At 45.2% G+C, this 12,513-nt stretch overlaps 1 protein-coding gene across 1 annotated transcript; it reads right to left on the bottom strand.

Annotated features, from left to right (window-relative positions):
- Positions 1–570: 570 nt before the first annotated feature.
- LOC309336340 (vomeronasal type-2 receptor 26-like) lies at positions 571–10,549 on the bottom strand (the record flags this gene model as incomplete). The annotated part of the gene is made up of 6 exons (XM_081851962.1): positions 571–1,692; positions 3,426–3,552; positions 4,737–4,964; positions 5,809–6,612; positions 8,396–8,687; positions 10,344–10,549. 6 exons carry the CDS (start codon positions 10,547–10,549, stop codon positions 782–784), a joined length of 2,568 nt encoding a protein of 855 aa, XP_081708088.1. The 3' UTR covers positions 571–781.
- Between the last annotated feature and the right edge of the window lie 1,964 nt (positions 10,550–12,513).

Genomic DNA, 12,513 nt, shown 5'->3' with positions numbered 1-12,513 from the left:
AGCACAAACAACCTTTGGTTGTTGTTTTTATTTTGATTACGTATATTGAGGTTTTATATTCTGGTTTTATTCTGTGAACCGCCCTGAGACCTGAGACCATAGGATGGTATATAAATTAAATAAATAATAATAATACTAATAACTTTTGTGAAACAACTTGTTAACTTTCATTACGCGTGAGTGAATGCACCTCTGTTCTCCAGAATATGGTTTCTCTGTTTATTATTTTTCTATACTGCCTTTTATCCAAGGCACCCAAGGAAGTTTATAATCTTAAAATATGAACAACAATAGTACTGAAACTCAGAGGGTCTCAATTAACACCCTCCCACCAAATTTGGGATGATAACATGGGATCAAGGAGAGGTTACATGACACCAAAGAGGTCTGTGCCTTTACTGAATATATTTTAGCACTCCTAATCAATTTTCACAATGAAAATGAAAAATTATACTTAAAAAAATGGCCCAGCCATCAGTATAGACAATAAAGTAGCCTAACAAATCCAAGCATCAGACTGCTATAGAAATGAAATGAATTAGAAAATAAAACTGTGCAAAATGAGTCTGGGTGACCCCAGATGAAAACTGCATAAGGACTAGTGTTGTTGAACAGATACATACTGGGATCAGGCAGTGGCACAACAGCACATGTCAAACATTATGCCCAAATGAACATTATGAATTCTTTTTCATCATTCAGGATTTAGGTGAAATCCATTTGTGTATGTGGAGTTCCTGACTTTTGTGCTAGACATCAATTGTTACAATGTAAAAGCATGTTAAAAATCAGATGCCTTCTTTAGTTTTCGTTGCTCCTTTGTGTTCAGATCAGGCCTGTGTAGAATAATGTAGCACTTGGGAAAGAAGATGCAGCCCAGAAGCCCAGCACTGGAGGCCAAGATGGAGAAGACCTGCACGGCTACCATGTACTTCCCCTTGGTGCTCAGGTAGGTGGGCACAAAGGACACCCAAACACTGCAGAAGACCAGCATGCTGAAGGTGATCAGCTTGGCCTCATTGAAGGCCCCAGGCAGCTTCCTGGCTAGGAAAGCCACTGTGAAGCAGGTGGCAGCCAAGAAACCCATGTAGCAGAGGGAACTATAGAACAGGGCAAGGGATCCTTCATTGCATTGCAAGACAATCTCTCCAGCATGGGAGTGCAGGTCAGACTCTGGGAACGGTGGAGAAAGTCCCAACCAAAAGGTGCAGATAGCAACTTGGACAGTGGAACAAGAAATGACAATGGAGTTGGCCAAACTCTTTCCCAGCCATCTCCTCATCCTGTTCCCTGGCTTAGTGGCCAGGAAGGCCAGCACTACAGTGATGGTTTTAGCCAACACAGAAGAGATAGCCGCTGAGAAGATGATGCTGAAGACTGTTTGTTGGAGAAAGCAGGTCATTTTCCTTGGCTGGCCTATGAAGAGGAAGGAGGACAGAAAGGAAAGCAGGAGGGAGAGAAGGAGGATGTAGGAGATGTCCCTGTTGTTGGCTTTGACTATGGGAGTGTCAAAGTATTTGATGAAGATTCCTAGCACTATCACTGTGATTAAGGACAATAAGAGGGCAAAGGAAGTTAGGAGGATCCCCAAGGATTCTCCATAAGCGAGGAAGACCGTTATCTTGGGTACACATTTATACCGGGCCTTGTTTGGATGGTGATCTTCTAGACACTTGGTGCAATGCTCTGCATCTGCAAAGAGGAAGAGTAATGTTTAATAGAGCTTTTCAGTGGGTTCAGCCAAGGCCCGGAGCCATATCCACCCTATTTGACATGAGCCAACAGTGTGATGCGGCAGCTAAAAAAGCCAATGCAATTCTGGGCTGCATCCATAGGAGTATAGCATCTAGATCAAGGGAAGTAATAGTGCCACTATATTCTGCTCTGGTCAGACCTCACCTGGAGTACTGTGTCCAGTTCTGGGCACCACAGTTCAAGAAGGACACTGACAAACTGGAACGTGTCCAGAGGAGGGCAACCAAACTGGAACGGGTCCAGAGGAGGGCAACCAAAATGGTCAAAGGCCTGGAAACGATGCCTTATGAGGAACGGCTAAGGGAGCAGGGCATGTTTAGCCTGGAGAAGAGGAGGTTAAGGGGTGATATGATAGCCATGTTCAAATATATAAAAGGATGTCACATAGAGGAGGGAGAAAGGTTGTTTTCTGCAGCTCCAGAGAAGCGGACACGGAGCAATGGTTCCAAACTACAAGAAAGAAGATTCCACCTAAACATTAGGAAGAACTTCCTGACGGTAAGAGCTGTTTGACAGTGGAATTTGCTGCCAAGGAGTGTGGTGGAGTCTCCTTCTTTGGAGGTCTTTAAGCAGAGGCTTGACAACCATATGTCAGGAGTGCTCTGATGGTGTTTCCTGCTTGGCAGGGAGTTGGACTCGATGGCCCTTGTGGTCTCTTCCAACTCTATGATTCTATGATTATGTTGGCATTCAGGTTGTGTTGAGACAGTCACATATCAATGTGGGTCAGGTTGGGTGGCCCAGAGTAATCTGGCTGTTTCTGTGGAGAAAACCACTTTGCAAAGCAACATTGGTCCGATCTATGACTCCTCTCAACAGCTGTTGAACATATGCATCAATTGTATGGTGTATAGGGGCTCATTCCAAGTGGCGTCCCTGCAGAAAAGTCACATATGAAGGGGCACCCTGCAAAACAGACCCTGCTGCTTTTGGTTGGGTAGGACAGAAGGAGGCAAACTGTCTACTTCCTTGCCTCCAACCATCCGTATACTGTTTTTAATTAGAATGGGGGTTTTTTATTCTAAAAAGTTCTCCCGGTATGCCCCACGGAGAGCCTCAAGGTCCATAAATAGCAACACCCTAGTGGTCCCGGGCCCTAAGGAAGTTAGATTGGCTTCAACCAGAGCCAGGGCCTTTTCAACTCTGGCTCCGTCCTGGTGGAACGCTCTGCCTCATGAGACCAGGGACCTGCAGGATCTGATTTCTTTCCTCAGGGCGTGTAAGACAGAGTTGTTCCATGTTTTTCCGGGCTTTTGGCGTTTGGGAGCCAATTTGTTCGTCAACTAAGCCATTCGAGAACCAAGGTTCCACTGTACAAGTATATAGAGGCACCACCTTCTCCAGAGGATTGAGGGGACCTGATGCAACATCCTAAACATTGGGGGGTGGCCCCCTCAAAAAAAGCTTGGGGCCCCACAGTGTTTCAGCTCCCTGGAGCCTTGAAAGTATACATCAAAACAATAGCATGAACACAATTAAAAATACAAAATTCCAATGAAATATATGAAACTTAGGAAACAGGATGCCCAACACTTAAGCTCCCAGTGAAAAGTGACCTCATGGGTCATCCATTTCACCTCCTGCCTAAATCAAGAATTCTACTGTACTTGAAGCATACTGCCTGACTGGATTCTTCCCCAAGGGCTTCCCTTTCTGCTGGTGTCCCCCACCTTCCTGAGTGGAGATTGTCCCTTTTGCACAGGGAATGCAGTCATAGCAGCAGATTGGTTTTCCTTCCTGAATCACTTTGACAAATCCAGGTTCACAACTTTCCACGCACCTGGAAGTAGGAAGTGTCTAAGCAGAAAGACAAGGCGAGTAAATAAAAACGTGTTCAGGGTAATGTAACAATGTAAATAAGGCGTAGGGTTGGGATGGACCTAACTGGACCTTTAGCCCCAGGTTCAACTTGAGCCTTGCATTTTTAAAGTATAGTAAGTTTAATGCGAATTTTGCAATTAAATCGAACCCTGCAAGGCTGAAACAACCACCGCGTTGCTTGAGACACAATATGTTGCACGGTAACATAAAACTGGGTCTTCTCTGTTGCACACCCCAGCTGTAAGAATAGATCAGGGGTCAGCAAAATTTTTCAGCAGGGGGCCGGTCCACTGTCCTTCAGACCTTGTGGGGGGCCGGACTTTTTTTTGGGGGGGGGGAGAGAACAAATTCCTATGCCTCACAAATAACCCAGAGATGCATTTTAAATGAAAGGACACATTCTACTCATGTAAAAACACCAGGCAGGCCCCACAAATAACCCAGAGATGCATTTTAAATGAAAGGAAACATTCTGCTCATGTAAAAAACACGCTGATTCCTGGACTGTCTGTGGGCTGGATTTAGAAGGCGATTGGGCCGGATCCAGCCCCTGGGCCTTAGTTTACCTACCCATGGAATAAATGTTTCTGCCAGTTTGCATTTCTTAGTGCAGAAAGTATTGATCTGATGTGTAGAGATCTTTCCTATTCTAATTAATTCAAGAGGGTTTTGGGTGAAAGAAACAAGCAGAAGGTTCGTGATGTTTGGGTTATTCCTTCAGAGAAGCTGAGTACAGCTGGCTTAAACTGGTTCTGTTATCTCTTTCAGTCAAGGTAATGCTGACTTTAAAAGTAGGGCCAGAAGGAGCCCAGGTTTCATTCTCTCTCTTTCCATCTCTTTTTCTTCTGGTGTAGTGTTCTGTATACAGTGGTACCTCGGGTTAAGAACTTAATTCGTTCCAGAGGTCCGTTCTTAACCTGAAACTGTTCTTAACCTAAGATAGCACTTTAGCTAATGGGACCTCCCGCTGCCTCCTCGCTGCCGCTGCCGCACAATTTCTTTTCTCATCCTGAAGCAAAGTTCTTAACCCAAGGTACTATTTCTGGGTTAGTGGAGTCTGTAACCAGAAGCGTCTGTAACCCGAGGTACCACTGTATCGTACACTTATAAAAGCTTAAGGAACATACAATGAAAAGAAATATATGCTTGCCCCCCCCCACCTGATTGAACCACTTTGGCCACACAATGGCATCCTGGTCGATGGTGCACTTCAGGTCTGGCGATCCCTGTCTGTCAATACTCCCAAACTTCACTCTGAGTACGGACCTATTGGGGAACAGCACCCAGTTCACAATGTCCAGGTCAGCTACCAGCTCCCCGTTCTCGTCCAAATACACTAAGTCCATGGAAGCATTGTAGAACTGGGAATTTCCTAGGAAAGGATGGAGCTAGAATGGTAGAGAAAAGAGCAGCATTTAGAACATGGGAAAGGACACTGACTGTCCATTTCTGCCCATTTCATGCTTGGAGCAGCTCTGATTTGGGGCTGGTTGCAGACTCAAGTAGCTCAGTCAATTATGGTTCTCTCGGTTTCTCATTTTTTCCAATCTTGAATTCCGTTCTCCATGTACTTCATCCAGCTTCATCAGCATTTTAGTGCCCATTTCTTCTAATGAACACTTCTTTGTATGTGCGTTTGGCTAATATATACACACTACGATATATATTTTCTCTAGTATATTAATTTTTTATGCACACCTGCCCCAATATAAGCGTTTTTCTAAGCACTGGTTGGAGAACTGCATCAAACAAAAACTAATAAAAGTGGGGATTTCAAAGGATGGCTGTGCTTCCCTTCTTGAATTGTTTCTGAAAGAATAGATTAGGTAGGTTTCCCCCTTTTAAATCAAACTGAAACAAGTTTCTAATATGGACTCACAGCACACACTCTTCCTCAAAGCTGTGTGCTTGGTGGAGAGAGTGGGGTGCCAGAACATAGCCAGGTGGGTATTGCCTGGTATGGAGAAGGAAGGAAGGTTTAGAGAGAGCCTAAGGAATGTTATCTCCCCTGCCCAAAAGAACTCCAGGTAACAGGAGTGATTGGGACTTGTTGCCAGAAGGGTTGTGTCCTCTGAGGCCAGTGTAACGAAGCAAAAATTGGAACAGAAACTGGGTTTGCAATTTTTCACTTTACCACTCCACATTCTCTAGTGATGAGGAGCTCTCTATGTCCTAAACCAGGGATTCGCAAACTTTTTCAGACTGTCTATGATGGAAAAGAAAATACCGTACCTGCCATGGCTGTAGCCTTTGAGCTTCCAGTATCTCCCTCACCCTTTGCTTAGATCTAGATGAATATGCAGCATTTAGGGCATGTGCCATGGTTTGGACAGCATTGTAGATTCTGTGGCAGTCCAGAGAAAGGCTTCTTTCCAGATCATCTTGGGCCAGCAGCACTTCCGGTTTATCTCTCTCTCTGCATCTTGTCCAGCCTTTCACTGACAACACATCCTTTAAATAGGAACAACGAAAAGATTTGTCCCAAAACTGCTTGATAGCAAAGAAAAAGGGCTCAAAGTCATCATATTTGGTCCTTTCATTTGTCTCAATAAAGAAGGAAAAAATACCACGGATTTGTTGGGAAGATAAGCCACTGTACATCAACTCCAAGGAGACGTCCCACATAGCTGTTGTGATCCAGATTTTCCCAACAAGGGATTTCATCTCAAGAGCATTTTGTACAATTAGCATTCCATCTAAGAAATAAGTCATCTCTGCATAGTAAACAAATACATGGACTTGTTTCCACTTGAGGAATGGAAACAAATCAGTCCGTATTGTATTTGTATTCAGTCCTTTGATGGTTAGTGAGATGACAACGCAAACATCACTTCGGGTGAGCACAGGTGTCAAGGTCTTCATGAACCTCTCTCCATCGTCAGTGTCTGGAGCAATGAGACCAATCAATGTCCATCTGAAGTGACGGAGCAGCTTGACAATCCCTGGGTACTGGGCTTCTTCTTTGGGGACCATCCGGTAGAAAAAAGGAAACTGCTTCTTATCATTTAGAACATTAGAGACAAAAGCATAACTGACCTGGGAAGGAATGAGAGATTTGTGACTCATTTGAGTTCAAATCAAGGCCCAAATATTTCCAACCCCTGCACTGGAATAATATTAGAAACATAGAATTGTAGAATTGGATGGGACCTTGAGGGTCATCTAGTCCAACCCCTGCAATGAAGGAATATCAACTAATTCATCCTTGACAGATGGCCAGCCAACCTCAGCTAAAAAAACCCCCAAAGAAGGCGAGCCCACTGTCTTCCAAGGGAGTCCATTCTACTGTCAAACAGCCCCTACTTTCAGAAAGTTATTCCTAATGTTCAGTTGGAATCTCCCTCATTGGTTCGGGTTCTACCACCTGGAGCAGCAGAAAGCAAGCTTGCGCCATCTTCTATATCCTTTAGATATTGGAGGATGGCTATCATATTGAAATAATCATACATAAACATCATATCGGAATGTCTAAAAGAGTTTGCATATGTAATCTCAGAGCCTCTGTCTATAATCTTTGAGAATTCTTGGAGAACAGGTGAGGTCCATGCAAACTGGAGGTGGGAAAATGTTGTCCCCATCTTCAAAAAGGAGGTAACTACCAACCAGTAGGCATGACATCAATACCAGGGAAGGTCCTGAAACAGATAATTCAACAATCTGTCTGTGAGCATTTAAAAAAGGATGCTGTGATTACTGAGGTAACTGTTAGGGTGAATTTGTAACTGGTTTACTATCCAAACCGAAAAAGTGCTCATTTATAGTTCTTCATCATCCTGGAAAAAAGTAACAAGTAGGGTGCTGCAGGGTTCTGTCCTGGGCCTGTTGTTGTTCAATATCTTTATAAATGACTTGGATGAAGGAATTGATGGAGTGCTCATCCAATCTGTAGATAGGAGAACTAGGCCCAAACTAACAAAATGAATTTCAATAGCAACAAATGTAAGGCTCTTCACTTAAGCAAGAAGAATCAGCTGCACAAATATAAGATGGGGGACACCTGACTTGCTAGTAGTACATGTGGAAAGGATCTGGGGTAGCTTGTGATCTTAGTAGACCACAAGCTTAACACGTATCAACAGTAGGATGCAGCAGCAAAAAAGCTCATGCTATTCTCGGCTGCATCAACAGAAGTATAGTGTCCAGATCAAGGAAAGTAATAGTACCACTCTATTCTGCCTTGGTCAAACCACACCTGGAATACTGTGTCCAATTCTGGGCACCACAAATTAAGAAGGATGTTGACAATCTGGAACATGGGCAGAGGAGGGTGGCCAAGATGAAGAAGGGTCTGGAAACAAAGCCTTATGAGGAATGGTTGAAGGAGCTGGATATGTTAAGTCTGGAAAAGAAGAGACTGAGAGGAGATATGATAGCCATCTTCAAATATCTCAAGGGCTGTCACATGGATAATGGAATGAGCTTGGCTCTTTACTTAATGTCCCCCCCGCCCACCAAACACTAAAGCTGGTATAGATGGAAAAATAATGTCTGATGGCATTTTGATGAGGATAATGCCATGTGGATGTTGAAAAAACATGTATGAGCAACATCAAGTCCATCGTAAAATGTTGTATGGAAGCATCCACAGTCTTGTTTTGAAATTGTGCGAAAATATATATGAGTAGAGATGACTATGTGAGAGAAGAAAGATATGTTTCTGTCCTCCAAGAGCAGTGAAATCTATTTCAATTCACCAACAATTCTCTGTTTTAAAAAAGTATCTCTTTCCAGCATCACTTTGAATATACATCCCACCCATTTGTTGCATCCCCTAGATTTAGGCTCAGCCAGCAAATGCTCCACCTGTCTCCATTCCTACCTGTGGAATTTTATATGTGCCCAGCAAGCTTGAAATCCAGATGGAGTTTTGAGAGCCAGCCCCTTCCAAAACAGTGAATACATTAGTCTGTCTACCACAGTTGTAGTTTGGAATATTTGCCTGCCCAGGAGACAGCAGGTCCAGCAAGGCATCATAGGTCACCCTTCCATCAAAAAAGTTCTCATGGATGCTATAGCCCAGGGTGATGTTGGGTAAGAGATTGGGATTCCGATTGATCTCTTGGATGGAAAACACAAAGGACAAGAGCTGCCAGTATTTTGTGGTTCCTTTCCTACGAAAATGTACATATCAGATCATCCTTGAGCATTCAGTGAACATATCAGATTTAACTCTGGCTGTTTTACAAGCTTTTACAGATAAGAGGAGTTTGGATTTGATATCCCGCTTTATCACTACCCAAAGAAGTCTCAAAGTGGCTAACATTCTCCTTTCCCTTCCTCCCCCACAACAAACACTCTGTGAGGTGAGTGTGGCTGAGAGACTTCAGAGAGATGTGACTAGCCCAAGGTCACCCAGCAGCTGCATGTGGAGGAGCGGAGACGCGAACCCGGTTCACCAGATTACGAGTCTACCACTCCTAACCACTACACCACACTGGCTCCGTCTTGATGATTCACCCTCTTGCCAACATTTTATTTTCTTAACTTTCCATTTCCCTGACCATTGTCTCCTACATTTGTTCTCATTATATGGGACGCATGCATAGAATCATAGAATCATAGAATCATAGAATCATAGAATCATAGAATCAGAAGAGACCACAAGGGCCATCGAGTCCAACTCCCTGCCAAGCAGGAAACACCATCAGAGCACTCCTGACATATGGTTGTCAAGCCTCTGCTTAAAGACCTCCAAAGAAGGAGACTCCACCACACTCCTTGGCAGCAAATTCCACTGTCAAACAGCTCTTACTGTCAGGAAGTTCTTCCTAATGTTTAGGTGGAATGTTTTTTCTTGTAGTTTGGATCCATTGCTCCGTGTCCGCTTCTCTGGAGCAGCAGAAAAGAACCTTTCTCCCTCCTCTATGTGACATCCTTTTCTATATTTGAACATGGCTATCATATCACCCCTTAACCTCCTCTTCTCCAGGCTAAACATGCCCAGCTCCCTTAGCCGTTCCTCATAAGGCATCGTTTCCAGGCCTTTGACCATTTTGGTTGCCCTCCTCTGGACACGTTCCAGTTTGTCAGTGTCCTTCTTGAACTGTGGTGCCCAGAACTGGACACAGTACTCCAGGTGAGGTCTGACCAGAGCAGAACACAGTGGCACTATTACTTCCCTTGAACTAGATGCAATACTCCTATTGATGCAGCCCAGAATTGCATTGGCTTTTTTAGCTGCCGCGTCACACTGTTGGCTCATGTCAAGTTTGTGGTCAACCAAGACTCCTAGATCCTTTTCAGATGTACTGCCCTCAAGCCAGGTGTCACCCATCTTGTATTTGTGCCTCTCATTTTTTTTTGCCCAAGTGCAATACTTTACATGCAATGGAGTCTAGTGTACTCTATAGTGCATTTCAAGCGAAGTCATAGCAACTGCACGCTCATGCGCACACATGAGCTTACTTGCGCCTCCCCCAATATTTTATTCAAGTTGGCACTCCTGCTTACCATGTGAAAAATGAATAACTGCAACATAACAAAACGATGAAGAAAAACAAAAAAAAATTGCAACCATACGGAACCATTTCTGCATAAATCACAATATCTAAAATCAAGATGTAAAAAACCCCAACAGCAACACCCCCTGCTCCCACAACAACCCTGCCAAACAACACTGCAGCCCAAGTCTGTTCAGCACCCTCAGCTTTTGTAGCTGGTATCAGTCAGCACCCAACCACCTGGCCAGGTGCGAAGAAGATGGGAAGGAAGGGAGCAAATGACAGGAAGCAAAGCACCCATAATTCCATCTCCACAAAATGGCCTACCAAAGAAAGCTGGTAGAGGGAGTGCTGTTGAAGCTATGAGCTCGAAATAAAGTATTTGTGGCAGAGATGACCCCGCTGATGAGGTAGTCTCCTGGCCTGTAATAATTAGCTGAGTCTATTCCATCCCTTTTCAGAGTAAGAGGGCACCTTGTCTTTTGTATCACGCAGCCTGCGTAAGGCAGTAGCAGCAGCAGAACCAGGGCCATCCTGGGTCTTCCTGGAAGTCCTGCCTCCTTTATGGCAGCTCCTCCTACGATGAATTAGAAGAATCGTTTGAAAAAGCCAAAGCTTTTGTTGTAGTGATTATGGTGGTTCAGTAGCTTTCTTGATGGAGCCCAGCCAAGGAATCACAAAGGGCAGAGTTATTATGTCCTCAGTCTCAGCCCAGGCTTTCTTTCGGTGGCACAGGAGATGTTTGTGTGGCTCAGATGCAAGACATCACCTCATATTGTTCTAATTTCCAACGTATCTTTTAGCAGACTCGAAGCTGATCTGGACAAATCTCTTGGGCTTTAGTGCAAAGTATCAGCACCCCTCTCCCCATGAATCACTATTATTTTGATAATTATGAAGGGAAGAAGTATCACTTCTGTGACACTCTGAACTCCTTATGCAGCTCCACCTGCAGGTGTGGCGCTGGAGGAAAAACATGTTTGTAAAAAAGGTTGACATCTGGCTCCAAATCCTGACATGAACATGCCCAACTTTGGTGAAATAAGACATTCATAGGAATCAAAGGTCAATGTTTCCTTTTAGGATTTACCTGAATTATCATAGGCAACTGCATGACATCTGGCAGAGGCCTGTTGCCTACTTATGTTGGTATAAAAAAATCTTTAGACCCGGAAAATATGGCCAACTATCACCAGGCACGCCTGGAGGATGAACAACCCCAGGCATGCCTGGAGGATGCGGACCATTTGGATCCCTTCCAGTCAGGATTCAGGCCTCATCATGGGACTGAAACTGCCTTGGTCGCGCTGGTCGATAATATCTGGCAGGCTAGGGACAAAGGTGAGAGCTGTTTCCTAGTTCTGCTGGATCTCTCAGTGGCGTTTGATACCATCGACCATAACATCCTTCTGGACTGTCTTGAGGGGCTGGGAGTTGGGGGCACTGTCCTACAGTGGTTCTGCTCCTTCCTCCTGGGCCGTGTTCAGAAAGTGGTGGTGGGGGATGAGTGTTCAGACCCCTGGGCTCTTACCTATGAGGTGCCTCAGGGTTCCGCCCTCTCCCCCATGCTTTTTAACATCTACTTGAAGCAGCTGGAAGAGATCATCAGAGGGTTTGGGCTGGGTGTTCATCAATATGGGGATCATACTCAGTTCTACCTCTCTTTTAAATCAGAACCAGTGAAGGCGGTGATGGTCCTGTGTGAGTGCCTGGAGGCGGTTGGAGAATGGATGGCAGCTAACAGATTGAGGTTGAATCCTGACAAGACAGAAGTACTGTTCTTGGGGACAGGGGGTGGGCTGGTGTGGAGGATTTCCTAGTCCTGAATGGGGTAACTGTGCCCCTGAAGGACCAGGTGCACAACCAGGGAGTCATTTTGGACTCACAGCTGTCCATGGAGGAACAGGTTAATTCTGTGTCCAGGGCAGCTGTCTGCCAGCTCCATCTGGTATGCAGGCTGAGACCCTCCCTGCCCACAGACTGTCTTGCCAGAGTGGTGCATGCTCTAGTTATCTCCCGCTTGGACTACTGCAATGCACTCTACGTGGGGCTACCTTTGAAGGTGACTTGGAAACTGCAATTAATCCAGAATGCAGCAGCTAGACTGGTGACTGGGAGTGGCCGCCGAGACCATATAACCAGTGGCGTAGCGTGGGTTGTCAGCACCCGGGGCAAGGCAAGTAATTTGCGCCCCCTAACCCGTGGATTTGCGCCCCCTAACCCCAGATGTTGCGCCCGGTGCGGCTGGCCCCCCCTGCACCCCCCACGCTACGCCACTGCATATAACACCTGAGAGATCTGCATTGGCTCCCAGTATGTTTCTGAGCACAATTCAAAGTGTTGGTGCTGAGCTTTAAAGCCCTAAACAGCCTTGGTCCTGTATAACTGAAGGAGCGTCTCCACCCCCATCATCCAGCCTGGTCACTGAGGTCCAGCACTGAGGGCCTTCTGGCGGTTCCCTCACTGCGAGAAGTGAGGTTACAGGGAACCAGGCAGA

The sequence above is a fragment of the Podarcis erhardii genome, assembly GCF_964252035.2.
Source record: "Podarcis erhardii genome assembly, chromosome: 2".
In the NCBI taxonomy this organism is placed as follows: Eukaryota; Metazoa; Chordata; class Lepidosauria; order Squamata; family Lacertidae; genus Podarcis; species Podarcis erhardii.
This window is presented reverse-complemented; position numbering and strand designations above follow the sequence as displayed.